At 40.0% G+C, this 26,068-nt stretch overlaps 1 protein-coding gene across 5 annotated transcripts in view; it reads left to right on the top strand.

Annotated features, from left to right (window-relative positions):
- The window catches only part of ndst1a (N-deacetylase/N-sulfotransferase (heparan glucosaminyl) 1a), a 241,469-nt gene that overhangs the window by 167,082 nt on the left and 48,319 nt on the right, over nucleotides 1–26,068 (top strand). For all 5 annotated transcript variants that reach the window (XM_060915190.1, XM_060915193.1, XM_060915191.1 and 2 more), the window contains exons 2-3: nucleotides 23,148–24,063; nucleotides 24,266–24,394. In XM_060915190.1, the coding sequence (XP_060771173.1) occupies nucleotides 23,545–24,063; nucleotides 24,266–24,394 (648 nt within the window). In that variant the 5' untranslated portion in view covers nucleotides 23,148–23,544. The remainder of the gene's footprint in view (nucleotides 1–23,147; nucleotides 24,064–24,265; nucleotides 24,395–26,068) is intronic.

Genomic DNA, 26,068 nt, shown 5'->3' with positions numbered 1-26,068 from the left:
GAGCCACATGCAGTAAGCAATTCACATTAATTGAATTGAAATTGACACTCGCATTTCTGACTTCTTTTTTTTTAAATATCATTCCGACCACTAAAATCTCAGTATTTTTCATCAAAACAACTACAGTTATATTCTAAAATAGTCATTAATTTACATGAATCAGTTTGATTTGAAAAAAAAAAATAAGTAGGTAAAGCTATGAAAACTCACTTCAGTCTCCTGTGAATCATAACAAAACTAGCAGATGGAAAATTTTGCTGAATGCTTCATCAGAAACACTGAGAGTGAGAGAATATTCCTGTAAAAGTTGTCTGACTGATATTCACGAGTAATCCAGTTGAAAACCGATCAGAAAAGAGAGAGAGAGAGCTTGAGCGTTTTCCCGTGACTCAAAAAGCACCGGCAGTTTCCCAACGTCCCACGAGCAGAGTGTGAACTCTGTTGTACCGACTTCAACCTGCCGTTACTCCCAAAGTACTGAACAGATCATAACTAGATACATTTCTTTGGAAAGCAGAGATTATAAGCTTTTTAATGATAGTATTCACGATAGAACATATTCAAGAGTTAAGTAGTGACATTTGGAAACTTAGATGAACGTCTGCATGGACAATTTTCACAGCACGGCCAACGAGCGTCTGACAGGCTTACTATTCCGACGTTAGGAGCCTTTGATACGACAGCAGCAGGAAAACAAATGTACACTGAATATGTTGTGAGGCAGAGTTTGGAAATGTTAAAGGCGAATAAAACAGGAAACTGAACACGCAAGTCTGTAAATATTCAATACTTCAGGACAATTGCCAAACTCCAAAAAATTTTTGATTTTATATATATACACACTAGGGTGGGTAATATGATAAAAACATCACATTATGAAGACATTTCGACAAAATGTAATTTGTGGCGTGATATGTTTGTTAGGGGGGCAGCACGGTGGTGTAGTGGTTAGCGCCGTCGCCTCACAGCAAGAAGGTCCGGGTTCGAGCCCCGTGGCCAGCGAGGGCCTTTCTGTGTGGAGTTTGCATGTTCTCCCCGTGTCCGCGTGGGTTTCCTCCGGGTGCTCCGGTTTCCCCCACAGTCCAAAGACATGCAGGTTAGGTTAACTGGTGACTCTAAATTGACCGTAGGTGTGAATGTGAGTGTGAATGGTTGTCTGTGTCTATGTATCAGCCCTGTGATGACCTGGCGACTTGTCCAGGGTGTACCCCGCCTTTCGCCCGTAGTCAGCTGGGATAGGCTCCAGCTTGCCTGCGACCCTGTAGAAGGACAAAGCGGCTAGAGATAATGAGATGAGATGAGATGAGATGTTTGTTAGGAAACTGTCAGTAAAAAAAAATAAAAAAAAAAAGGTTTAAAAATTGAGTATTTTTAATTAAATGCTTTTATTTTATGTCTGCTTACTTTTTATGTCTACAAAAAGTAATTTATTCAACATTGAAAAGGGGAAATAAGGGAAAAAATATAAAAATGCAAATAAATAAATAAATAAAATTCAGATCAGCTGCTTCTAATTTCAGTTTGTAATAACAAAGTTATAAAAAATCACTAAATATTGCAGTACAGTGTATTGGGACAATTTATTATATTTTCGATATTATATCACCATATTGCTCATCATGGACCAAAATAAGTACCTTTATCATTCCTCGAAGAGAGATCACTTCTTCTGAGCGACTGAGCTCGCATTTCATTGTGAACATTAAGCCGGAGTGAGTTCGTCATTATCAGTGGGCCTAGTTGAGCTAATGTTACCCAGCTGCTTTCCACACAAACGTTGTGTTTGGCTTCAGCTTTCAGCAGCTAACGTGGCAGTGATTAATGGGATTTTTCCCAGAGCAGACTTTAATGTTCCAATTTCACCTGTAGTGTTTGCTCGAGGGGAATCTTTTTTTATGTGTCTGGATCACCACAATTTCCATAATTAACCTGTCTCATGTTAAACATTAGTCACGGTGTATTAGGAGAGAAGGCAGTGTGATGGATAAGACGGGATGGGGAGCGCCAGCTGCTGAATGAGAGCTCATGATGGAGGATCGCTCTGGCAAGCTACGAGCTGTATTTTTGGATGCAGGCCTAGTGTATCAGGAATAAATTACCCCACCAGTTGGGATTAGAACTTTGGAGCTACCTAAGGTTGCAGCTTCATCTGGATTGGACACAAATAGCACTTTGTATAAGACATGTATACCGTGAATTGGCCTAGTGGTTAGCGTGTGTCCGCCTCTTGACTGAGAGATCGTGAGTTCATACCAAAGATCATCATAACCATACTTAGCATTATCATAATTGGCAGTACCTACTGCCATCTGGCAAGGCACGCCGCAATACAGATGTGAATAAGGAATCAAACTCTCACGGTTAGCAGAGGACCGTCCCCCCACTGTAACCCTAGCTATGCAATAAACAAGAGGCTGAGGGCTATAGGAATGGAGATCACCGCCATTAAGGGCCAGGTTAGTACTTGGATGGGAGACTGCCTGGGAAGACCAGGTCCTGACACATGATAAAAATTCACATTTTAAATTGTGAGTTATTTTATTAGATGCATTAGGTGATGAACGTATGTATTTTAATTGTGGCCCATTTCTTTTTACTGTACTGTTGCAGATAACAGAAAAATCATGCAAATGGTGATACAAGCACCAAATTTTGCACACTTACATTGATATACTTTCAAAATTTATCCAACGTGCCATGCCACCTAAACATTCAAGATGGCAACCATCACAAGATGTGAAATATGAATATTTCTATAGAAGTAAAAAATTACCAAATTTTACACACTTACATTCCATTTACTTACGTGCCACCAAAAAATTCAAGATGGCAGCCATTTATATATATACAGGGTGTCTCAAAAAATGTACTCACATTTTGAATGACGAGAAAACCTTTATTTATGAACATAGAGTGAAATGGAATAGCTTCGAATACAGAAGACAAATGTAATTGAAGAATCATGTTCGCAAATGTTCAAATTGATGACCATTATTGTCCAGACAACGCTGATAACGCGCACCAAGGGATTCGCAAACGTCACGAAACAGGTCATTAGGAATATCGCGACATTGTCTTTCAATTTCCAATTTCAATGCATCAATTGTTCTTGGTTTGGTGCGATAATTTCCTGCCATGCTGTGATTAATTAATTACACCTGCAACACAAAAAAGGCAGCATGTTAGGGACAGTTAAAGTGTGAGTACATTTTTTTGAGACACCCTGTGTATATATATATATATATATATATATATATATATATATATATATATATATATATATATATATATGGGGTGGCACGGTGGTGTAGTGGTTTGCACTGTTGCCTCACAGCAAGAAGGTCCGGGTTCGAGCCCAGTGGCTGACGGGGGCCTTTCTGTGCGGAGTTTGCATGTTCTCCCCGTGTCCGCGTGGGTTTCCTCCGGGTGCTCCGGTTTCCCCCACAGTCCAAAGACATGCAGGTTAGGCTAATTGGTGGCTCGAAATTGACCGTAGGTGTGAATGTGAGTGTGAATGGTCATTTGTCTCTATGTGTCAGCCCTGCGATGACCTGGCAACTTGTCCAGGGTGTACCCCGCCTTTCGCCCATAGTCAGCTGGGATAGGATCCAGCCTGCCCACGACTCTGCACAGGCAGCTACAGATAATGGATGGATGGATGGATATATATATATATATATATATATATATAGTGGTAAGAGTACAGACTGTAAGGTAAAGAGGAGTTACATTTAGAAGCTTGTAGTCATTTCTCAAATCTAATTTAAAAACAATTATTTTGACTGCTTCAAAAGATAGGTATCTAACACACTATATAACATATTTAGTTATAAAAGAGCCCTCACTGGGCGAGGAGGCTACAGTATTCGAGGTAGTGGGTTGACATGAATCTTGTTGGATTGACGCTGTGATTGTTTGTGGAGATTCTTCTTTAATTTTGCATTTCTTTCTGTGCTCTACAAGCCTAGCACTTTGAGCAACCGCTTTCATACCATCTTTGATTTTGTTGTGGCTCATATTCTGTGTTGGAGCCCAGTCTGGATCCATAAAATTGTAGAGATCAGCTGGTTTCCCTAATGGAAAGAAAAAGCCAAATAAAAGCAGTGTCATCAAAAATTATAAACAGCTCTTTTTAAAATGAAATAATCGCAGAAGCCTTTGATTGTCGGATCACACACTCGATGAACACGGCAAGTTTCTGCACGACCAGGCTATTAAACAATCCAATATTTCTTATATATTGTGATCTTTCATTAATAACTAGTTCGTAGCACTTACCGTTAATAAAATGTTCACTGCAGACTTGTGTGGTTTTTGCTTTCTCATCGCTTAGATCAGCCCGGTTTATGTTGGACAACTGTTGACGTCTACGCTCCGTGAACAACTCTCTTGTTTTTTCTCCTTGATTATTTATAATTGCTGGAATTGTAAAGACCTTATAATTCCCCTTGTGTCGAATAGAGTTGTGCCCGCATCCAATTACAGAACAAAGAGTCAGCATAGCGAAGAAACAAAAGGAATTCTTGAGCGTAACAATCTCTTCTATAGAGAGCGTGCACGTGACGTCACAAGGTCACGTGATATTCATTATCCGCCATTTTGGACGGCAAGGCCGCGCATAGAACTTAGACGAACCCGTTCTAATTATCAAGTGTGTGGGAGTAGATCTTTCGAGAATGGTTATATCTTGTTCAGCATTTGGTGTAATCTAATTCAATACTCCTAGTACATCTGTTAAGTTGATTTTCGGACTGAATGATAGCTGCATACTTAGAAACTAGACAGTCTCTAATGTTTAAAATGGCTATGCCTAGCCCTACTACCCTGGCCTAGTCTATGACAATGTTTTATCTTTTTGGCTCATATATGCCTTTGAAAGGCCAATCCATAGTAGGGATGGCGAAAACTAAAAAAAAATCTTGACCGACCACCGAGCCTCATTAGCCGGTTAAAGTCGGTTAATCTATGAGTTTAAACAGGGATGCAAACGGCGGATGCCACCTTTTTCACGGCTGAATCGCGCAGATCCGATTTTTTCAGATCAAAATCAGAAAGCTGCCCACGTTTTCACGGAAGCTGCCCAAACGTGCGCAGCTTTCTGATTTCCTGTTTTTCAGACAAAAACATACATATTTACAACCCTGTCATTATCTGGAACTGAGTTTAAATTTCGAACATTCTTAAGATAAAACGTCCTGCATAGTCTCTTTATGATAAACGTCTTAATGCCACTTACCCGTGAGGTTATCAAGTAGACATTCTTCTTCGGAACCTTCCAGAGGTATAGTTGGGATAGCCATCCCGCAACAAAATATTTATAAGCTTCCAGGCTCTTGTAAGCTTTGAGGGCTTTGCCAGTGTAACACGATTCACGATTAACAAGAAAATTGTAAATGTCGTGGTAGGCCAGATCGGGCAAATCGCCGGCACCGCAGCTCCGAATTTCCCTGAACAAGGATTGCGGCAAGTTGTACGGATCTGCAGTCCCCAACCTGGAACACTTTTCCACGTAACGCTGCCTCACGTCACCTTCAAGATGCTGAACAAACTCAGACAAGTAATCACGCGATGTAGATGGGGTATTTTCCCAATTTTCTTGGGGATTACTCCCTGGATCCATTACGCTCGCGCAAGGTAAACTATCCTGATGCCGTCCAATATGCCGGAGTGGGCGGAGTACACACGTGCGGGTCACGTGATTGCACATCCTCTATAGTAAATGTGCACTGCATGAGTTTGTGTATATGGCCAACATAGCCCACTTCTGGTTCAAAGCCTCATGCATAATTAGCTATGATGTCACGTGCAAACGAAGAATTTAGGATTAGTGTCCATACTGTCTTCATATGTTCCAGCCCACTGATATCCAAATCTGAGGCTTTTAAAGTTACAATAACTGTTTTATAATAGCATTTCTGCTATTTCAGATTATTCAAAGCCCCTTTAGTCTGATTGTATTTGAAATTCGACTCTGAAACCCTCTAGATAGATTGATTCTCTGAAAGTTTTATAAGACAACGGCTCAAGAGGCATTGCTTAATGCATTAGCCTTATATCCCTACAGAAGATGAAGCTATTACGTTGGCCCACTTTCTCATATTCCATCATAAAGCTCTGTGAAATATATGCAAATTTTCCTGGAGACTCGAGACTCGCTCACCAACTCACTATCAACACACATGGCAACCCACTGAACAACACTGACACTTGAGATGTGTTTTTCTTTATTTATTTATTTATTTTGCCTTGTTTGTACGGTATCTTACCTGCGGAACTTGTCCTTGTATGCGCGTGTGTATGTCAGAGGATCTTCTCGCTTCGTTAACCTGTTTTTGATATGCAGCCACATGCTCAGTGCCTCAGTGCTGCACCTCCTCCTTACAAGCTCAGTGGCGTTTTGGAAAGCGGGGGGGGGTTGTTTGTCGTATTTCATTGTCTACACTTTTTGTGCCTATTTTTTGGACTCTCCTACACAAACATGGAACTGGGATATGAAATAACCTGCAGCTATGTTCATCCCACTATACCTGGGTATAACCTTAGGCCACCTGATTATAATACCCTGCTTATTAACACCTTAACCCTTAACACAAAGTTTGTGAACTCTTTCGAATTTTCGATATTTCTGCACAAATATGACTTAAAACATTATCAGATTTTCACACAAGTCCTAACAGTTGATAAAGAGAACCCAGTTAAACAAATTGGATAAAAAAATATTATACTTGGTCATTTATTTGTTCAGGAAAACAATCCGATATTACACATCAGTGAGTGGCAAAAGTATGTGAACCTCAAGGATTGGCAGTTAATTTGAAAGTGAAAGAACAGGGATCTCTCAAAGTCTGTCCGTCACAACACGTGATTGTGGAAGTGTATGATTGGAGGAATAAAGAAGATTCCTGAGGATCTCAAAAAAAAAAAAAGAGTTGTTGATCCTCATCATGTTGGAAATGGTTACAAAGCCAGCTCTAAAGAGTTTGGAGTTCGTCTTTAGACAGATGGAGGAAATTTAAGATCACGGTTACATTCCTCAGGAGTAGTACACCAACAAAGATCTCTCTAAGGCTACATCCACACGGCAACGAGATTTTTTTTTTTAAATATCGCGTCCACATGGGCAACGGATCAGTTAAATTTCAGGTCCATATCATAATGCAACGCTTGCTGAAAACGATGCAATACACATGCCACACCTCTAGGTGCGCTGTAAGACAGTCCCATCGGAGACACCACAACAATAGAAGTAGACGCATGCGCATAACTGCGCATGCGCACAGTGACTATCCCTGTCACTGTCACATGCACACACTTTCTCACTCCCTATCCTATGGATATATTCCCTTTAAATCACGTGCTCGGTTTTTGAATGGAGACGCGGAAAGAGGAATGAACGGGGTAGATGGAAGCCGGTACGGCAACATTCTGATATCCTCCAGAATTCTTTAATGGTCCGGAATAAATTGAATGCTACACGTTGATGGATTACTTTGTTCTTCTACACCCTTTTTGAGGAATGTATTGTAGGACTTAAACCAACATCTGAAGAGGTGAGATCGCTCCTTTTTTTTCCCTATTTTTGTTGGCGGGATTTACTCTGCCCTAAGGGCTATTCTCTCACTCTCTCTCTCTCTCTCTCTCTCTGTCTCACTTTGCACCATTGCACAATAAATATTCACAGTGAAAATATTTTGTAAGCGCGTTTCATGAACCAAGTTATAGGATTTGTTGACAACTCGCATCGAGTTCGTTACACTTCTACCCGGCATGAAGCACATGTGGTTGTGACGTCATTGTAAACAAATCCGTTCTACTCCTCCAGACGACTTCGCAACAGCTCCGTTGCCAGATTTTTCCACTCTGGAACCCGTTCTCAAAAGATTTCGTTTTGGGGCACCCAAAATGCCGGTGCCGTGTGGACGCCAGGCGGAAACGATAAACAATTTTATCAGATTCACCTGAATCCGTTGCCGTGTGGACAGGGCCTAAGAGCAATGTGATAGTCTGCGATGTCACAAAAGAACCCAGAATAACGTCTCAGCAACTAAAGGTCAATCTCATATTGGCTAACGTTATTGGGTAATGTTTACGAGTCCACCATCAGGAGAGCATTGAACAACAATGGTGTGCATGGCAGGGTTGTAAGGGGAAAGCTACTGCTCTACAAAAAAAGAACATCATCATCATTATTAGCTCATTATTATTATCTCATCCAGCCGACAGGTGATGAGCTTATGCCATCATGTGTTGTCTGTCGTTCGTCTGGCGTCGTCCACATTTCACGAAAATCGCTTTTTCTCTCTCAATTCTTCACCGATTTTTATTCTTTTTGGCAGGAAGGTAGGTCTGCCTAGCATGCATATAGTTTCTACCCAAATTTGCATAATTGCAATTAATAATGAAGATATGGACTAATTAAGCCCTAACGAGGAGTTTCCACACAAATTACTTCTTCTCTCTCAATTCTTCACCAATTTTGATTCTTTCTGGCATGAAGACAGGGCTGCCTAGGGTGCATATAACTTCTACCTAGATTTGCTTAATTACAATTATTAATGAAGTTTTGGACTAATTAAGCCTTAATGAGCAGTTCAACAAAAATCACTTCTTCTCGGTCAATTCCTCGCCGTTTTGGATTCTTTCTGGCAAATAGGTCGGTATTCCTAGGGTGTATATAGCTTCTATATATAGCTTGTATATAGTGTATATAGCTTGCAACATTTATTGCCCACTTTAGATCGTTCCATCTGGACTAGACGGGACTGGAGTGAGCTACGCCATCATTGACGGTCTCGTTTATTATTACTACTATTACTCCTACTACTACTACTACTACTACTACTACTAAACAGTATCACTTTTTTTACATGGGAATTTCACCCCTAAGTTAGAGATGTGAAAACTTCTCAAATGTTGCATTTAAACAAGAAGATTCATATTTATAGACTCTCAGAAAATAAAGTACATTACTGTCCCTTTAGGGGTACAATGACTTGTTGCTGGGGCAGTACCCTTTAAGGCAGGGGTTCTCAACCTTTTCTACTTCGAGGCCCACCTATTCATACTTGTAACGTGTCGGGGCCCATTAAAAAAGATCCCCAATTATTTTGGCTCATCTATTCTATTAGAATCTAATAATCTTTTGTAAAGTGTATTAATGGGATGCAACATCACTTCCCGTTACAGATGGGAGCCCAGGAATTAAATAAATGCAATAAAAACAAAGGGTTTTAATTGTAGGTATTGTATTTAAAACTGTATGGATGTGCCAGAAGCCAACATAAAACCATGCATGCAGGGCATTCTCAGTCAAAAGCGATTAATGATCCAAAAGTGCAGTCTGGTCCATTAACACAAGAACTTATCGCCATGTTTGTGTAGAGCAAAGAAGCAGGTTATTAAAACCAAGAAGTTCACTCAAAAGAAGTGGATACAGAAACCACTCAATGGTATAGATCCTTACACGCAAACAAAGAAGGATTTTTCCTGTGAGTTGGAAAATTATCCATACGTTGAGTTCCCCGACATCTCAAACTACCTGGTGCTGCAGACATCGTTCTACAAGGACAAGCGGATGAAAACCTGGAAGAGCATGAAGGAGTACAACATTTTATATGTGGCTGGGTTAAAGATCTGGTGATCAGAACACTGCAAGATAGACGGCGGGAGACGGATCTAAGTGCAGGAAGAGTGTTTATTAGCATACGTGATATTTAAGTCAAGTTTATTTTTATAGCGCTTTTAACAATAGACATTGTCACAAAGCAGCTTTACAGAGAATTAATGACTTTAAACATGAGCCAATTTTATCCCTAATTTATCCCTGATGAGCAAGCCTGTGGCGACGGTGGCAAGGAAAAACTCCCTCAGACGACGCGAGGAAGAAACCTCGAGAGGAACCAGACTCAAAAGGGAACCCATCCTCATTTGGGTGAAAACAGATAGCGTGATTATAAATAACTCGCTTCTATAACTGTCTTATAGAGTCACAAACTATAACTGTGAAAATAGGAAATTCCTTATGGTTTTAACATGAAGTCTGTTTTGTTGAAGTTATAAACTGTTCATTGATGGAAACTTGAGTGCGAAACTGTTCATGACAACCAACTGCAGTCTTAAAGTTAGCAAGTCGACTGTAGTCCTCAGACATAAATGTATTACTGTAAGCACCATCTTCCACGTGTTTTTTTTTTGACAAAAGCAGCATCATAAAGCAGAGTATTTAAACAGCATTATAAACATGCCTAGAAACAAACCTGACAGTGATAATGATAATACTTGGCAAAGCCTCTTTTTTTTTCTGCTCCTCCTACTCAAGCGAGTAGGACGCTTCTTTGCTTTGCTCCTGCTTTCTTGATCTTTATTTCTATACTTTACTTTCTCATTGAATTTTCACTATTTTTTTTCTCATTTTATTTTTCATCTTTATAAGCTTTTAATTTAATTTTAATTTAATTTCGACTTTTTTTTTCTTTCTTCATCTTTATAAGATAAGTTAGTTTTTAATACAAAATGCCAAGAAGCAAAAAATCCTGCAGAAAATGCATGGAACTAGAACAGAGGATTTCTATTCTGGAATCAACGATTAATGCTCTGCCAAAGACGGACGAATTAAAAGCGATATCTCAGGAAAGGAGTACAGAAACAGTGGCTGAGAATGCAGAGATTGCACTCCGACAGACCGAGGACATTGTGGATGAATTCACCAATCAAGCTGGGCAAAATGTTAGTACAGAAAACTGGCAAATGATGGGTGGTAAGCCCAAAAATAAAAACAGAAGAGTGATTACTTCAACACTAGCTCGTTCTACAAATTACAATAGGATCTACAATCCTATGGAAAATCCACAGCCCATAAGGATTCAGAACAAATTTGAATGCCTCAGGGATGTGGAAGAGGATTTTTCAAGTGGACAAACACATAGTAAAAAGAGATCGCACCAAGATCAAAGAGCTGTGAGAAGAGGCAAAAAGCAGCTCGTAACACCACCTGATCCCACAACCCTTGTTCTTGGTGATTCCACTGTAAGACAATTAAAAGGTTATGGGATGATTATTTGTTGTCTCCCAAATGCATCCATCTCTGACACCAAAGACAGCATTTTGAAGCTCATGTCTGAGCATAAAACTATTAAACATATTGTTGTGCATGTGGGAGCAAATGATATTTTCAGAGAACAGCTGTTTGTCCAAGATGATTTCAGAAAACTTTTTTCTGAGCTCTATAAGACTGGAATTCAATCTTTTATCAGTGGCCCACTCCCAGCGAGAGGAAGTTTTGCTTTTTCTCGACTCTTCAGTCTTAACACCTGGCTTGGAAAAACTTGTTCTTCATTTGGTATGAACTTCATAGACAATTTTAACCTTTTCTGGAATCGCAGAGAATTTTACAAGCCAAATAGCACTGAACTCAGCTGGATTGGAGCCAAAGTCTTAGCAGACCATTACAAACTTGCAATCTTTTCTCAGCCAGCACCGAGGAAAACAGTTGATAAGATGTCGCAGACTGACATACGTAGTTACAAAGCCTAAACAATCATCTTTGCAAGTCATCATCAAGGACACACAAACATCTGACTTGCAAGACTCCCAACATTCAAGGACAGACGACTCCACTTCTCCTCGGATGGATTTCCCAAATAGCATGAAAAAATTGCTCCCAATGGCTACACTCTCTTTTTCCAGCCCAAATCTGTCGCGACAAGCAGTGTACCCAGTTTGCCCAGGACTTTCAGCTGGCTACAAATCTTTTTCACCATCCAAAAGATACATGTCATCTCCAATCCTTTCACCCTCAAACCAAATGGAACATTTAGAAAGTCTTGTTTGATGTACTCTGGGTCCCTGCAAATGGGTGTAGTGTTGAAAACCAGCTAGGACCCAATGTGCCTATGCCATCCAGGTCTATTCCTGTGTTGATAAGAAACAGAACACATAGAGCACATTTAACCCTGGGGGTGAACCAATCTAATCTCCTTCCTGTTTTAAAACAACATCAGAGTGCAAAAGCAGATACTACTTCTAGACTTTCTGTAAAGCTAGCTCTTCTGAATGTTAGATCACTTTTAAACAAGTCATTTTTAATTAATGATCTTATTTGCAAACACAATCTTGATTTTTTGCTTCTAACTGAAACCTGGCTGGATCAAGCAAATAGTGCTTCCACCCTTATTGAAGTAGCTCCCCCAAATTTTAATTTTTTGAATGTTACCCGACAAGGGAAAGGTGGAGGGATCGCAAATATATTCAAAGTCTCTTTTCAATGTAAACAATCCTCACTTGGTGATTTTATGTCCTTTGAACACTTATGTGCACTTGTTACATGCTCTCCTAACATATTATTATTAACTATTTATAGGCCTCCGAGACATTCAGCCAAAGTCTTTCTTGAAGAGTTTGGTGAACTGTTATCAGTCATTTGCTTAGAGTTTGATTGTCTTATTATATCTGGGGATTTTAACTTGCATGTAGATAATACTGATAACATTTATGCCAAAGAACTACTTGCAATTATTGACAACTTCAACCTAGTACAACATGTACAGGGGCAGACCCACTCTCGTGGTCATACTCTTGACCTCGTCATCACAAAGGGTCTTACTGTTTCTAATACTGTTGTTGACCTGGCCTTATCTGATCATTTCTGTGTTTTCTTTGATGTTTCTATGTCTCCTCACATTCAGAATAGCTCAATGACTATAGGTAGGAGAGTCATAAAAGACAACGCATGTGCTCTCTTTGAGCAAGCTCTCTCTCAGAACTCAACCAAAATGTCAGACTCTGTAGATGATTTACTGGAATTTTTTAATTTAAATATGACCCAAATTATGGATGATATTGCTCCATTCAAAATCAAAAGAGTCAATGATAAGCAGAAAGCACCATGGAAGCAGTACCTGGCTGTTAAACTGCTAAAGAGAGAATGTAGAAAGACTGAAAGAAAATGGCGCAAATCTAAACTTCACATTCATTATCAAATCCATAAGGAGATGCTTTGTAATTATAATTATGAAATTCATAAAGCAAGACAGTCTTTCTTCTCCAACATCATCAGCAGGAATATGAACAATGCCCGTGTGCTATTTTCAACAGTAGAGAAGCTAACAAATCCCCCACCACAATTAGCACCTGAACTTCTCTCAGTTAATAAATGCAATGAGTTTGCATCCTTTTTCAAAGGTAAAATTGATAAAATACAGCAGAATATTCCTCATAATATATCTCAGTTGCAAAAAATTGAAAAACTGCAATCACCAATGACACAGATAAATAACGTCAACACAATGTCAGAATTTTGTTTAATTGATTATGAGACTCTTGAAAAAACTGTACAAAATCTCAGTTCCTCAACATCTGAACTGGACATTCTGCCCACCAACTTTTTTAAGTCTGTTCTTCATCTTATAATTACAGATGTGCTTCAAATTATAAATATATCCCTGGAGACTGGCGTTGTTCCTGTGTCCCTAAAAAAAGCCGTTGTAAAGCCCCTTCTTAAAAAAAATAATCTGGATCCTTCAGTATTAAATAACTACAGGCCAATATCAAATTTACCATTCATTGGGAAAATCCTTGAAAAAATTGTCTTCAAATCAATTAACTGCCTTCTTGATAGCAAACAGCCGTTTTGATAATTTTCAGTCAGGATTTCGTGCCAATCATAGCACTGAAACAGCGCTGATTAAAGTTATAAATGACATACGTCTTAATACTGATGCAGGCAAAACATCGGTCCTGGTATTACTGGACCTCAGTGCAGCTTTTGATACTATTGATCACAACATACTGCTATATCGACTTGAACACTGGGTTGGATTGACTGGTAAAGTTATCAATTGGTTAAATTCATACTTAAAAGATAGAAGCTTCTCTGTTACCCTGGGAAATTGTTCCTCAACGTCAATGTCCTTGACCTGTGGTGTCCCCCAGGGGTCGATTCTTGGACCATTACTTTTCAACCTTTATATGCTCCCACTTGGGCAAATTATCAATAAAAATTCAATTTTGTATCACTGCTATGCAGATCACACCCAAATTTATTTCGCTCTATCACCTAATGATTATGCACCCCTTGAATGTCTCTACCAGTGTATCGATCAAATCAATAGCTGGATGTCACAAAATTTTCTTCAGCTGAACACAGATAAAACAGAAGTAATTCTATTTGGAAAAAAAGATGAAAGACTCAAGATTACCACTATTCTTGACACAAAAGGGATGAAAACTAAAGAAATGGTTAAAAATCTTGGTGTTTTCATTGACAGCGAGCTAAACTTTGACAGTCACATGAAAGCAATCACTAAAACGGCATTTTATCACCTAAAAAACATTTCCAAACTACGAGGACTTATGTCAAAAAATGATCTGGAAAAACTAATACATGCCTTCATCTCTAGTAGGGTTGATTACTGCAATGGCCTTTTCACAGGCCTGCCAAAAAAGACCATCAAACGACTTCAGCTGGTTCAAAATGCTAGGGTTCTCACACGAACAAAAAGAACAGAGCACATTACTCCAATTCTAAGGTTACTGGCTTCCAGTAAGCTACAGAATTGACTTTAAAGTATTGCTGCTGGTATACAAATCTCTAAATGGTACAGGGCCCAATTACCTCTCTGATATGTTGCAGCGGCCTAACCCAATCAGATCTACCAGATCAAAACAGAAAAATTTACTATTAAAACCAGTTGTTAAAACAAAGTGTGGTGAAGCAGCTTTTAGCTACTATGCAGTACAGCTATGGAACCAACTCCCAGAGGACATTAAAAATGCTCCTGCTGTTGGCAGCTTCAAATCTAGGTTAAAGACCAAGCTGTTTTCAGATGCTTTCTGTTAAATAATTAATATTGTCTTCTTTTTTTTTAAAATAATTTTTACTTTCTCTGCATGTTTTAAATTTACTTTAATTTTAACTTTATTCTATTTTATTTTTTATTCTATTCTGCTGGTTTCTTTTTTTTCTCCTCCTATTTCTACTTCATTTTATTATTTTATTTCTACTATTGTTTAATTCTTATTATTTTCTTTTAATTCTTTTAATTCTTTTAATTAATTGTTTTAGAATAAAAATAAAATTATTTTATGTAATTTTATTTCTCTATTGTTTACTGTTTTTGTTTTTACTTCTGTAAAGCACATTGAACTGCCATTGTGTATGAAATGTGCTATATAAATAAACTTGCCTTGCCTTGCCTCTGTGGAAACAGCTTCTGTATCTGCACATGCTAATTTGCGCTCAAATCAGCGTCAGGTGTTTCCCATAACAACTGGGTCTCAAGCGCATGCACAACGTGCTCCATGAGTGCACGCGGTGACTCGAGCTGCACCAGACTCGAGCGTGCAAAGGCGTGACAGTCAAGTGTTCACCTACTGTGTGACTACAACTTTTAGCTCATGTCTATATCGCCAACAAAATGCCTCATTTTCATCGATAACCCATCGCAAAGCATTGCGAGCTGTAGTGTGACCGTAGCTTAATCAGGCGGATATGACATCAGATGCAACCCAGCAATTGTACCCTACGACGAGTAAAAATTAGCTTCAGCTTGAAAAACAATTGCGGCCCACTAGATGGCGCTTCGTGGACCGGTGGTTGAGAAACACTACTCTAAGGTACTTATTTGTCCCCTTTATATACCACTTAGGTACATACAATGGTGCTTGAAAGTTTGTGAACCCTTTAGAATTTTCTATATTTCTGCATATGCATATGACCTAAAACATCATCAGATTTTCACACAAGTCCTAAAAGTAGATAAAGAGAAACCAGTTAAACAAATGAGACAAAAATATTATACTTGGTCATTTATTTATTGAGGAAAATGATCTCTAAAGAAAACCATCTCTAAAGAATTTGGACTCCACCAATCCACAGTCAGACAGATTGTGTACAAATGGAGGAAATTCAAGACCATTGTTACCCTCCCCAGGAGTGGTCGACCAACAAAGATCACTCCAAGAGCAAGGCGTGTAATAGTCGGCAAGGTTGCAAAGGACCCCAGGGTAACTTCTAAGCAACTGAAGGCCTCTCTCACATTGGCTAATGATAATGTTCATGAGTCCACCATCAGGAGAACACTGAACAACAATGGTGTGCATGGAGAAAGCCACTGCTCTCCAAAAAGAACATTGCTGCTCGTCTGCAGTTTGCTAAAGATCACGTGGACAAGCCAGAAGGCTACTGGAAAAATGTTTTGTGGACGGATGAGACCAAAATAGAACTTTTTGGTTTAAATGAGAAGCGTTATGTTTGGAGAAGGGAAAACACTGCATTCCAGCATAAGAACCTTATCCCATCTGTGAAACATGGTGGTGGTAGTATCATGGTTTGGGCCTGTTTTGCTGTATCTGGGCCAGGACGGCTTGCCATCATTGATGGAACAATGAATTCTGAATTCTACCAGCAAATTCTCATCTCATCTCATCTCATTATCTCAAGCCGCTTTATCCTTCTACAGGGTCGCAGGCAAGCTGGAGCCTATCCCAGCTGACTACGGGCGAAAGGCGGGGTACACCCTGGACAAGTCGCCAGGTCATCACAGGGCTGACACATAGACACAGACAACCATTCACACTCACATTCACACCTACGGTCAATTTAGAGTCACCAGTTAACCTAACCTGCATGTCTTTGTACTGTGGGGGAAACCGGAGCACCCGGAGGAAACCCACGCGGACACGGGGAGAACATGCAAACTCCACACAGAAAGGCCCTCGCCGGCCCCGGGGCTTGAACCCAGGACCTTCTTGCTGTGAGGTGACAGCGCTAACCACTACACCACCGTGCCGCCCCACCAGCAAATTCTAAAGGAAAATATCAGGACATCTGTCCATGAACTGAATCTCAAGAGAAGGTGGATCATGCAGCAAGACAACGACCCTAAGCAAGTCGTTCTACCAAAGAATGGTTAAAGAAGAATAAAGTTAATGTTTTGGAATGGCCAAGTCAGAGTCCTGACCTTAATCCAATCGAAATGTTGTGGAAGGACCTGAAGCGAGCAGTTCATGTGAGGAAACCCACCAACATCCCAGAGTTGAAGCTGTTCTGTATGGAGGAACGGGCTAAAATTCCTCCAAGCCGGTGTGCAGGACTGATCAACAGTTACCGGAAAGGTTTAGTTGCAGTTATTGCTGCACAAGGGGGTCACACCAGATACTGAAAGCAAAGGTTCACATACTTTTGCCACTCACAGATATGTAATATTGGGTCATTTTCCTCAATATATAAATGACCAAGTATAATATTTTTGTCTCATTTGTTTAACTGGGTTCTCTTTATCTACTTTTAGGACTTGTGTGAAAATGTGATGATGTTTTAGGTCATATTTATGCAGAAATATAGAAAATTCTAAAGGGTTCACAAACTTTCAAGCACCAATGTATATGTACTTTTTTGGCCCTAAAGAGGTACACATATTTACCCTGAAGTCCAATAATATGCCCTAAGGTGTACATTAGTGTAAACTGTACCTCTTCTTTCTTTGGCAGCCCATTGTTTTCGATGATGACTGTGTTTTTGACTTAATTTTTGGCAGACGCGTTTGTGGGCCACAACACCGGGGTTAGATCGACAGTATTATCCGCAGCGATCGCATCTGAGTACTGACTGTTCCAGCATGACTCGCATGTCTACATTCATGAGCTTTCAAATAATCTATCTGCTGTTTTTCTTCAGTTTCTGAGATTTACTTCTTCTCAATGCAGCACCATTTATTTCGATCGAGGGCATCTCCCTCAAAGTGCTGATGTTCATAGCAATGTTCTTCATATGACGTTTGAGCATGTCTGTATAGCAGAGTTTCTGTCCCCACCGCTTCCTTTTTCCTTCATGCAGCTCTCCATAAAAGACAGCTTTCGGTAAACGTTCATCAGACATTCGTCTTACATGGCCAATCCATCATAGCTGAGAAGCTGTGATAAGGAATTCTGCACTAATTATCCCAGCATGTTTGAGCGCTTCCACATCTGGTATCTTCTCTTCTCTTTTTATATGTAGTATTTGCCGCAGGTGCCAAAGTTGTGTCCTGGTTAACTTTTTGAAGTGCCTGGGGTACACTGTCATTGTTTCTGTTCAGTAAAGCAGAGATGGCAGACTGTACCATGGGGTACAGAAATGGACTCCTATTGTACCCCTATTTCTAACAGTGTATCTCATGGAGTATTTTGCATTGCCTTAGTTAAATAAACGATTAGAAGTTGCATTGGAGCTGCACCGTGTAGCATGTACATGCAGCGTAAACTGCAGACACAACTACTCCTTTTTAAAGCAGAGCTATTCACAAAGAGCCGATGAAATGACTGTATCATAAACCTATTGTCTCTTATTCATCTTTATGTACGGTATGTACCCGATGGTGTAGCTTGGGTAGAGCATTCAGTCGAATATACAGTAATGTAGTGTTGTTACAGATCCTACAGTAGAACACAAATAAGTGATAGTTAAGTGCCTGTTGGAAAATTACTTCTTACAAGGAAATAGATGCTTAGATAAATAATTTATAATCACACTTTGCTCAAATAGAATGATGAGGTGCCGAGAAACTGCCACTTCTGATTAACAGCCAGATGAAACCGAGTCCACTGGTAACGAGAAGCCTTTTCCCTCTCACATTGTTCCTTTCCTTTTATTTCAGTCCCTTTATGAGTGATTTTTTTTTTCACATTTACCAAAAAGAACATTTCAACTCTACGGCAGTGTAATAATTACTGAATTCATATTGCTGAATTATTCTGTCTTATGTGTGTCCCTATTAGAGTTCAGCAAATTCCACGTCAACCTCTAATGTCAAGGTCGAACAGTTATTTGGCATTTCAGCATGTTCTCTGCTGAACTTAATGCAACTAGTTTGAATATTATTGGAGAGAAAAAGCTGCTCGCTGTAAGCCGTGAATAAAGGGATAATACGTCCTGTATATTCTTAATTTCCTGCGAAACAGAAGGCAATTGGTTTTTTTTTCTTTGAATGAGAAAACAAAATGGTGTGGTAATCATCTCTTCCAGGCATAGCAGTCATCTATCTATCTATCATCCACCCATCCATCCATCCATCCATCCATCCATCCATCTACAGTTGTGGTCAGAAGTTTACATACAGTGACACGAATGTCATCTTGGATTTGAATGTCATGCCAATATTTGGACTTTCAGTAATTTCTTTGAACTGTTCTTTTTCTGTGGCAGAATGATGATACAGCATACATCTTTAATAAAAAAAAACACTAGAATTTAGTGCACAAGTTTTAATTTTCTTTGGGTTTTCTGAAATCAACACAGGGTCAAAATTATACATACAAGGTCAAAAATATACATACAGCACACCTAATATTTGGGTAAAATGTCTCTTTGCAAGATTCACCTTGACCAAACATTTTTGTTTGCCATGAACAAGCTTCTGGCGGAATTCTGGTTGGATATTTCATGACTCTTCATGGTAGAATTGGTAGAGTTCAATTATTATTATAATTTTTTTTTTTCTCGGCATGGACTCAACTAAGTACGGTCCATATATTTTCAATAGGGTTGAAGTCAGGACTTGTTTTAAGCTTAATGTTAGCTTGCTTTATCCTCCACAACCAGCTCTGATGTGTGTTTGGGTTCATTGTCCTGTTGGGACTTGGGAGTTACAAGTCATGTTCAAGTTTCTGATGGTTTATGCTGAAGAATTCTGAAGTAGTCCCCCTTCTTCATTATTCCATCCACTTTGTGCAATGAACCAGTTCCACTGGCAGCAAAACCACCCCAGAACATGATGATCCTACCACCACCACCAGCTGGTACAGTGTTCCTCTGTACATGGTGGTCATTGTGGCCAAACAACTCAATCTTTGTCTCATCTGACCATACAGCTTTCCTCCAGAAGGCTTTTTCTTTGTCCGTGTGGTCAGCTTCAAACTTTAGTTAAGCTTGAAGGTGTCAATTTTGGAGCAGGGGGTTATTTCTTGGATAGCAGCCTCTTAGTCTATGGCGATCTGAACTGTAGACAGTGATCCATCAGCTTCCAGTTCATGGCAGGGCTGTGCCATGGTGGTTCCCAGGTTGTTCCTGAACATCCAAACCAATTTCCTTTCAGCTGAGGGTGACAGTTTGGGTTTTCTTGAAGCAAAGTGGCTTGGCAAAGTGACTACACCTCACAATAACTTGGATACAATTGTTTGAACTGATCTTGGAATTTGCAGTTGTTTAGAAATGGCTCCAAGAGACATTCCGGAGTTGTGTATATCTGCGATCCTCTTTCTCAGATCTGCACTGAGCTCCTTGGACTTTCCCATTTTACTGTGTGTTGGTCAATCCAATGAGTGCTGTAAACAAACCCTTTTTATGAAGGCACAGAGAAGCTACCAGCTGTAGCCAATCATGATCACTAACAGGAAGTTAAGAGACCTTGGCTTTGGCAAAATAAGAGACATTTTGGAAGTTTCAGCACCTCTGAATTAATAATCTAAGTGAATGTATGTATAATTTTGACCCTGTGTTGATTTCAGAAAACCCAAAGAAAATTAAAACTTGTGCACCAAATTCTAGTGTTTTTTTTATTAAAGATGTATGCTGTACATTCTGCCACAGAAAAAGAACAGTTCAAAGAAATTACTGAAAGCCCAAATATTGCCATGACATTCATATCCAAAATGACATTCATGTCACTGTATGTAAACTTCTGACAAATCTATCTATCTATCTATCTATCTATCTATCTATCTATCTATCTATCTATCTATCTATCTATCTATCTGTCTCTTCCTGTTTATGCTTCTCTTACTCTCTCTGTTCTTCTGGGAAACTCTTGTCCATTAAGGTGGGATGGGTTTACACACTCACGTTTATGAATCCAAAAGGAACTTTTCTTTTGATTGATAATTTTATTATGTCAATTATACAGGCTATCGTAATCAATAAGTCAGCGTAGTACCATCAATTCTGAATTCTTGCAGTCAAGCACGATGAAATACTCTCCTAAGTGGATACTGTGGTCAGTTTTGCCAGAGGTGATGATCTTTTAGCAACCACAGACCTATTTTTCATTTTCTTGCCAGTAATTTCAAATATGTTTGTTACGTCGTCCCAGAACAGAGAAATTGCCAAGCGTTATTATATATACAACAGAGGGGAACTGTCAGGGCCGTCTAGGCCTTCAGAGAAGGCCTAAACATATCAGCATTTCAAATGTTATATTTAATTTCTTTCATTCTTTCATAATTTCATTATAATTATTTTCTTTTAATTCTAATTTGGCCTCATTTTCTATCAAATTTGCTTCTGAAATGAAAGGGTTACTGTCCTGAAAACATTAAAATTGAGTTATCCAATGAGATTTTTTTTGGTTTGTTTGTTGTCTCTAGGCTGAGAAGAGTTTAGAGCTGGCTCACTCATTGGTTAGGACTTCATTGCCGAGACAGAAGGCCATGGCAGTGTATGTTTATGTCGGAAGTGACAGATGAATTAACCAATCAGATTTTGATTTATAGTGGAGGGACCAAAAATGTATCACCCTAGGCCTTCTTGAAGGCCAATCTTGAAGCTTAACTGCGACTCGACACCATCAGTGCAGCAGTGAAGTCACCTTCCAGCCGGTGTAGCGTTCATCAGTAGTGTTAGCAAATGCTCATAAAGTGGTCAAGCCAGTGCTATCGAGAGCAAGTAACACAGGCTAACGACCGATAAACTAAGATTTCTTTCTCCAGACTCTTCTTCCACGCATGCTCACTACAGTATTTTTCACTCAGACTTAAGTATTCATTTCCCTCTGTAATTTACTGAGTTACTTTTAAAATCAATATCGACAGCTACACACAACGGAGCAACCTGGCATCCTGGTGCTAATCCCTTGCAAAATCCTTTGCTCTGTTTCTTTTTTTGTGTCTGGCTAAGGTTTGGCTGAGCTCAAGTCCCAGCTTTAATAGTAACGGTTCACCACTAATATACAGTACAATGTATACATGATCAATACGGTGTACAGATTGGACTGGGAATCAATTTTGGTTTTATTCCATTTTATTTCATTTATTTACCTACAAGGACAATGCATCTTAATTAACATTTCTGTAAGCCTGCCGGTGTTAGCCAGCTGGTTAATTTTCAACTGCAGACCTTTGGCAAGATGCTTTGAAAAGCATTAACGTTATAAGGTTTTTGTGTGTGTGTGTGTGTTTTTTTTTTTCACAGACTGGGTTAGTGTATACTCTGTTTAGTAATTTTGTGTAAATTAAAATTTTGTAAACATTACCATCTTTCATATATGTCCTTTAGCCTTTCATACTGTCCACGTCCTCAGTGGGAGCAAGGTACAACGGCTTTATCCTGGTACTTCATAAAGTGATGGTTGCTGTTTAACAGTTTCCAGGAAGACAATACCATTAGACGTTTTCAGTTTTGTTACTTATTATATCTTGCAGAAATAATACATGAAAAGGTGTTCAGATGTTACCATTGAGATACAGTAGCTTACCGGTAGTTTGTGTTTCAGATAAGTTGCACAACCCAAGCACAATGCTGGCCATGTTAAGTCTTTTTACTTGGTTACCCTGGTTACCATGCAAGAGATGCAACAGTCATATAAGAGAAAGTTTTGCTTTATGCACTATCTGGCCAAATGTTTGTGGACACCTGACTATCACACCTTTATGTGCTTGTTGAACATCCAGTCCCAGACTTTGTCCCCTTTCTAATTAACCTCCAGTCTTCTGGGGAGCCTTTCCACTACATTTTAAAGCATGGCTGTGGGGATTTGTGTTCATTCAGCTATAAGAACATTTGTGAGATCTGGCACTGATGAAGTTGGTGTTCCAGTCCATCCCAAAGGTGTTCCGTGGGGTTGAGGTCAGGGCTCTGTGCAAGACACTCGAGTTCTTCTACTCCATTCTTGGCAGACCATGTCTTCATGGAGCTTGCTTTGTGCACAGGGGCATTGTCATGCTGAGAGGGTTTGGGGCCCTTGGTTCCAGTGAAGGGAAATCATAATATTGCAACATACAAAGACACCTTATACACTTGTGTGCTTCCAAGTTTGGACCAACAGTTTGGGGAAGAATCACATGTGAATGTGATGATCAAGTGTCCACGAACATTTGGCCATTTGGTGTATACATGCTTTACATATTATCAGAATTGTAATTAAATTTATGAACTTAACTGTGACCTTTTTTTTTTGCAGATACTCCGACATTTCTGGAATGAGGGACTACATTTGTACCAGTTGTTCTGACACTGCTTCACTTCCTTCAAAAACAGAAATAAGGAAGGAATTTGAATGAAGGACAGGACACAGGCTCAGTCGGCTACTGATCACGCGTTCAGGGAGCCAGATTACGGACAAAATCATCTCGATTAATGAAGCTGATGACAGACATGGTGACATAGTGGTGTTTGATATGGAGGAGACCAACTCTTTGAACATGTCTTTTTTTTTATTCGCAATGTTTTTATACACGGACATAAACTGATGGTGTCGATGGAAGGAATCTGATATTTGACTCAATTTTTGCCTTTGTACCCCTTTGTTTGTTGGTTTATTTGTTGATTTTCGTGGGTGTGGGGGGGTCATCCCCACGATGCTGGGTGCTGGCTGCGTGCGACGTCTCCTCCGCCAGCTCACTCTCCAGACCATCTTTCTCCTCCTCTTCCTCTTGTGCACGCTCAGCGTCTTCATTTCTGCCTATTTCCTGTATGGCGTCAAAAGGGGGTTCGAACCTTCCGCTGGAGCCGCGCCAGAGGACTGCAATGATGATGTCACGCCATCCCGGCTCCTGCCACTCCAGGGTGAAGTGGGCAGAGATGCGGCGGCAGATGGCAGCCAGACCGACCCGGTAGTTCTCGTGTTTGTCGAGAGTCAGTACTCCCAGCTAGGTCAAGACATCGTGGCCGTGCTGGAGTCGGCCCGATTCCGGTACCACACCGAGATCTCTCCGGGAAAAGGAGACATGCCTACGCTGACGGAGCGCGACCGGGGCCGCTTCGCTCTCATCATCTATGAAAACGTCCTGAAATACGTCAACATGGATGCCTGGAACAGGGAGCTGCTGGATAAATACTGTGTGGAGTATGGAGTGGGAATTATCGGCTTCTTCAAGGTCACATGATCTGCTCTTCTGTGTGTCTCTCTCTCTGTCTGTTCTACACTTGGATGATTAATGGGATAATCCACATTATTATAGTCTGACCTCACAATACAAAATGGGTTTGCATTGTGTGACTTTTTTCACTCCCTCCTTCTCCCACTCCTGTGCGTGTGTGTGTGTGTGTGTGTGTGTGTGTGTGTGTATGTGTGTGTAGGCGAATGAGAACAGTCTCCTGAGTGCCCAGCTAAAAGGTTTCCCTCTGTTCCTGCACTCGAATTTGGGTCTAAAGGACTGCACCGTCAACCCTAAATCCCCCCTCCTGCACATCACCCGCGCCCACGAGGTCTGTTCAGACGTAACCTTAACACTCTTCTTCTGTTGTTTGTGCTTAAAGATGATAAACCTGTTGGATGAGGCACTGGGATTACCAGAAGACTTATTATGATGATGATAATGATGATTATAGCTTGTTTAATTTCTTCTGTAAGAGGGTGAAAAGGCAAAAATATCTTCAACAGATCAGGACAGGGTTCGTGCATAAATATGGAACATGAAGGCACTCATCCCTGGAGAAGTATAGACGTTTTTAAACCATATGTATATTGTTAAACAGTATATACACTCAAAATATATACAGGATTGAAACTAGGCGGTCACACAGTCGGCAGTGGCGATTATAAACTGACCAGGGCCACTAAAAGTTGAGGTTTGATTGCCCGAAGGGCGACAACGGTTTGAGAAGTACAGTATGAAAAAAATTACAATAAAAATGATATAAAACGTTCTTTCCTTGGAGTACCTTTCTTTTCTTTGCTTTGCTTTCCTTTCCTCAACTCTGAGTTTGTGAATTCTAGTAGAAGTTCACAGTGGTGCTTGAACGTTTGTGAACTTGTTTTGTTGGCCCAGATGCAGCAAAACAGGCCCAAACCATGATACTACCACCAGCATGTTTCACAGATGGGATAAGGTTCTTGTGCTGGAATGCAGTGTTTTCCTTTCTCCAAATATAACGCTTCTCATTTAAACCAAAAAGTTCTTTTTTGGTCAAATTCGTCCACAAAACATTTTTCCAATAGCCTTCTGGCTTGTCCACGTGATCTTTAGCAAACTGCAGACGAGCAGCAATGTTCTTTTTGGAGAGCAGTGGCTTTCTCCTTGCAACCCTGCCATGCACACCATTGTTGTTCAGTGTTCTTCTGATGGTGGACTCATGAACATTAACATTAGCCCATGTGAGAGACGCCTTCAGTTGCTTAGAAGTTACCCTGGGATCCTTTGTGACCTCGCCGACTATTACACGCCTTGCTCTTGGAGTGATCTTTGTTGGTCGACCACTCCTGGGGAGGGTAATAATGGTCTTGAATTTCCTCCATTTGTACACAATCTGTCTGACTGTGGATTGGTGGAGTCCAAACTCTTTAGAGATGGTTTTGTAACCTTTTCCAGCCTGATGAGCATCAACAACACTTTTTCTGAGGTCCTCAGAAATCTCCTTTGTTCGTGCTATGATGCATTTCCACAAACATGTGTTGTGAAGATCAGACTTTGATAGATCCCTGTTCTTTAAATAAAACAGAGTGCCCACTCACACCTGATTGTCATCCCATTGATTGAAAACACCTGACTCTAATTTCACCTTCAAATTAACTGCTAATCCTAGAGGTTCACATACTTTTGCCACTCACAGCTATGTAATATTGGATCATTTTCCTCAATAAATAAATGACCAAGTATAATATTTTTGTCTCATTTGTTTAACTGGGTTCTCTTTATCTACTTTTAGGACTTGTGTGAAAATCTGATGATGTTTTAGGTCATATTTATGCAGAAATATAGAAAATTCTCAAGGGTTCACAAACTTTCAAGCACCACTGTATAGAATTAATCTCATCTCATTATCTCTAGCCGCTTTATCCTGTTCTACAGGGTCGCAGGTAAGCTGGAGCCTATCCCAGCTGACTATGGGTGAAAGGCGGGGTACACCCTGGACAAGTCGCCAGGTCATCACAGGGCTGAC

The sequence above is a fragment of the Neoarius graeffei genome, chromosome 2 (assembly GCF_027579695.1).
Source record: "Neoarius graeffei isolate fNeoGra1 chromosome 2, fNeoGra1.pri, whole genome shotgun sequence".
Lineage (NCBI taxonomy): Eukaryota > Metazoa > Chordata > Actinopteri > Siluriformes > Ariidae > Neoarius > Neoarius graeffei.
This window is presented reverse-complemented; position numbering and strand designations above follow the sequence as displayed.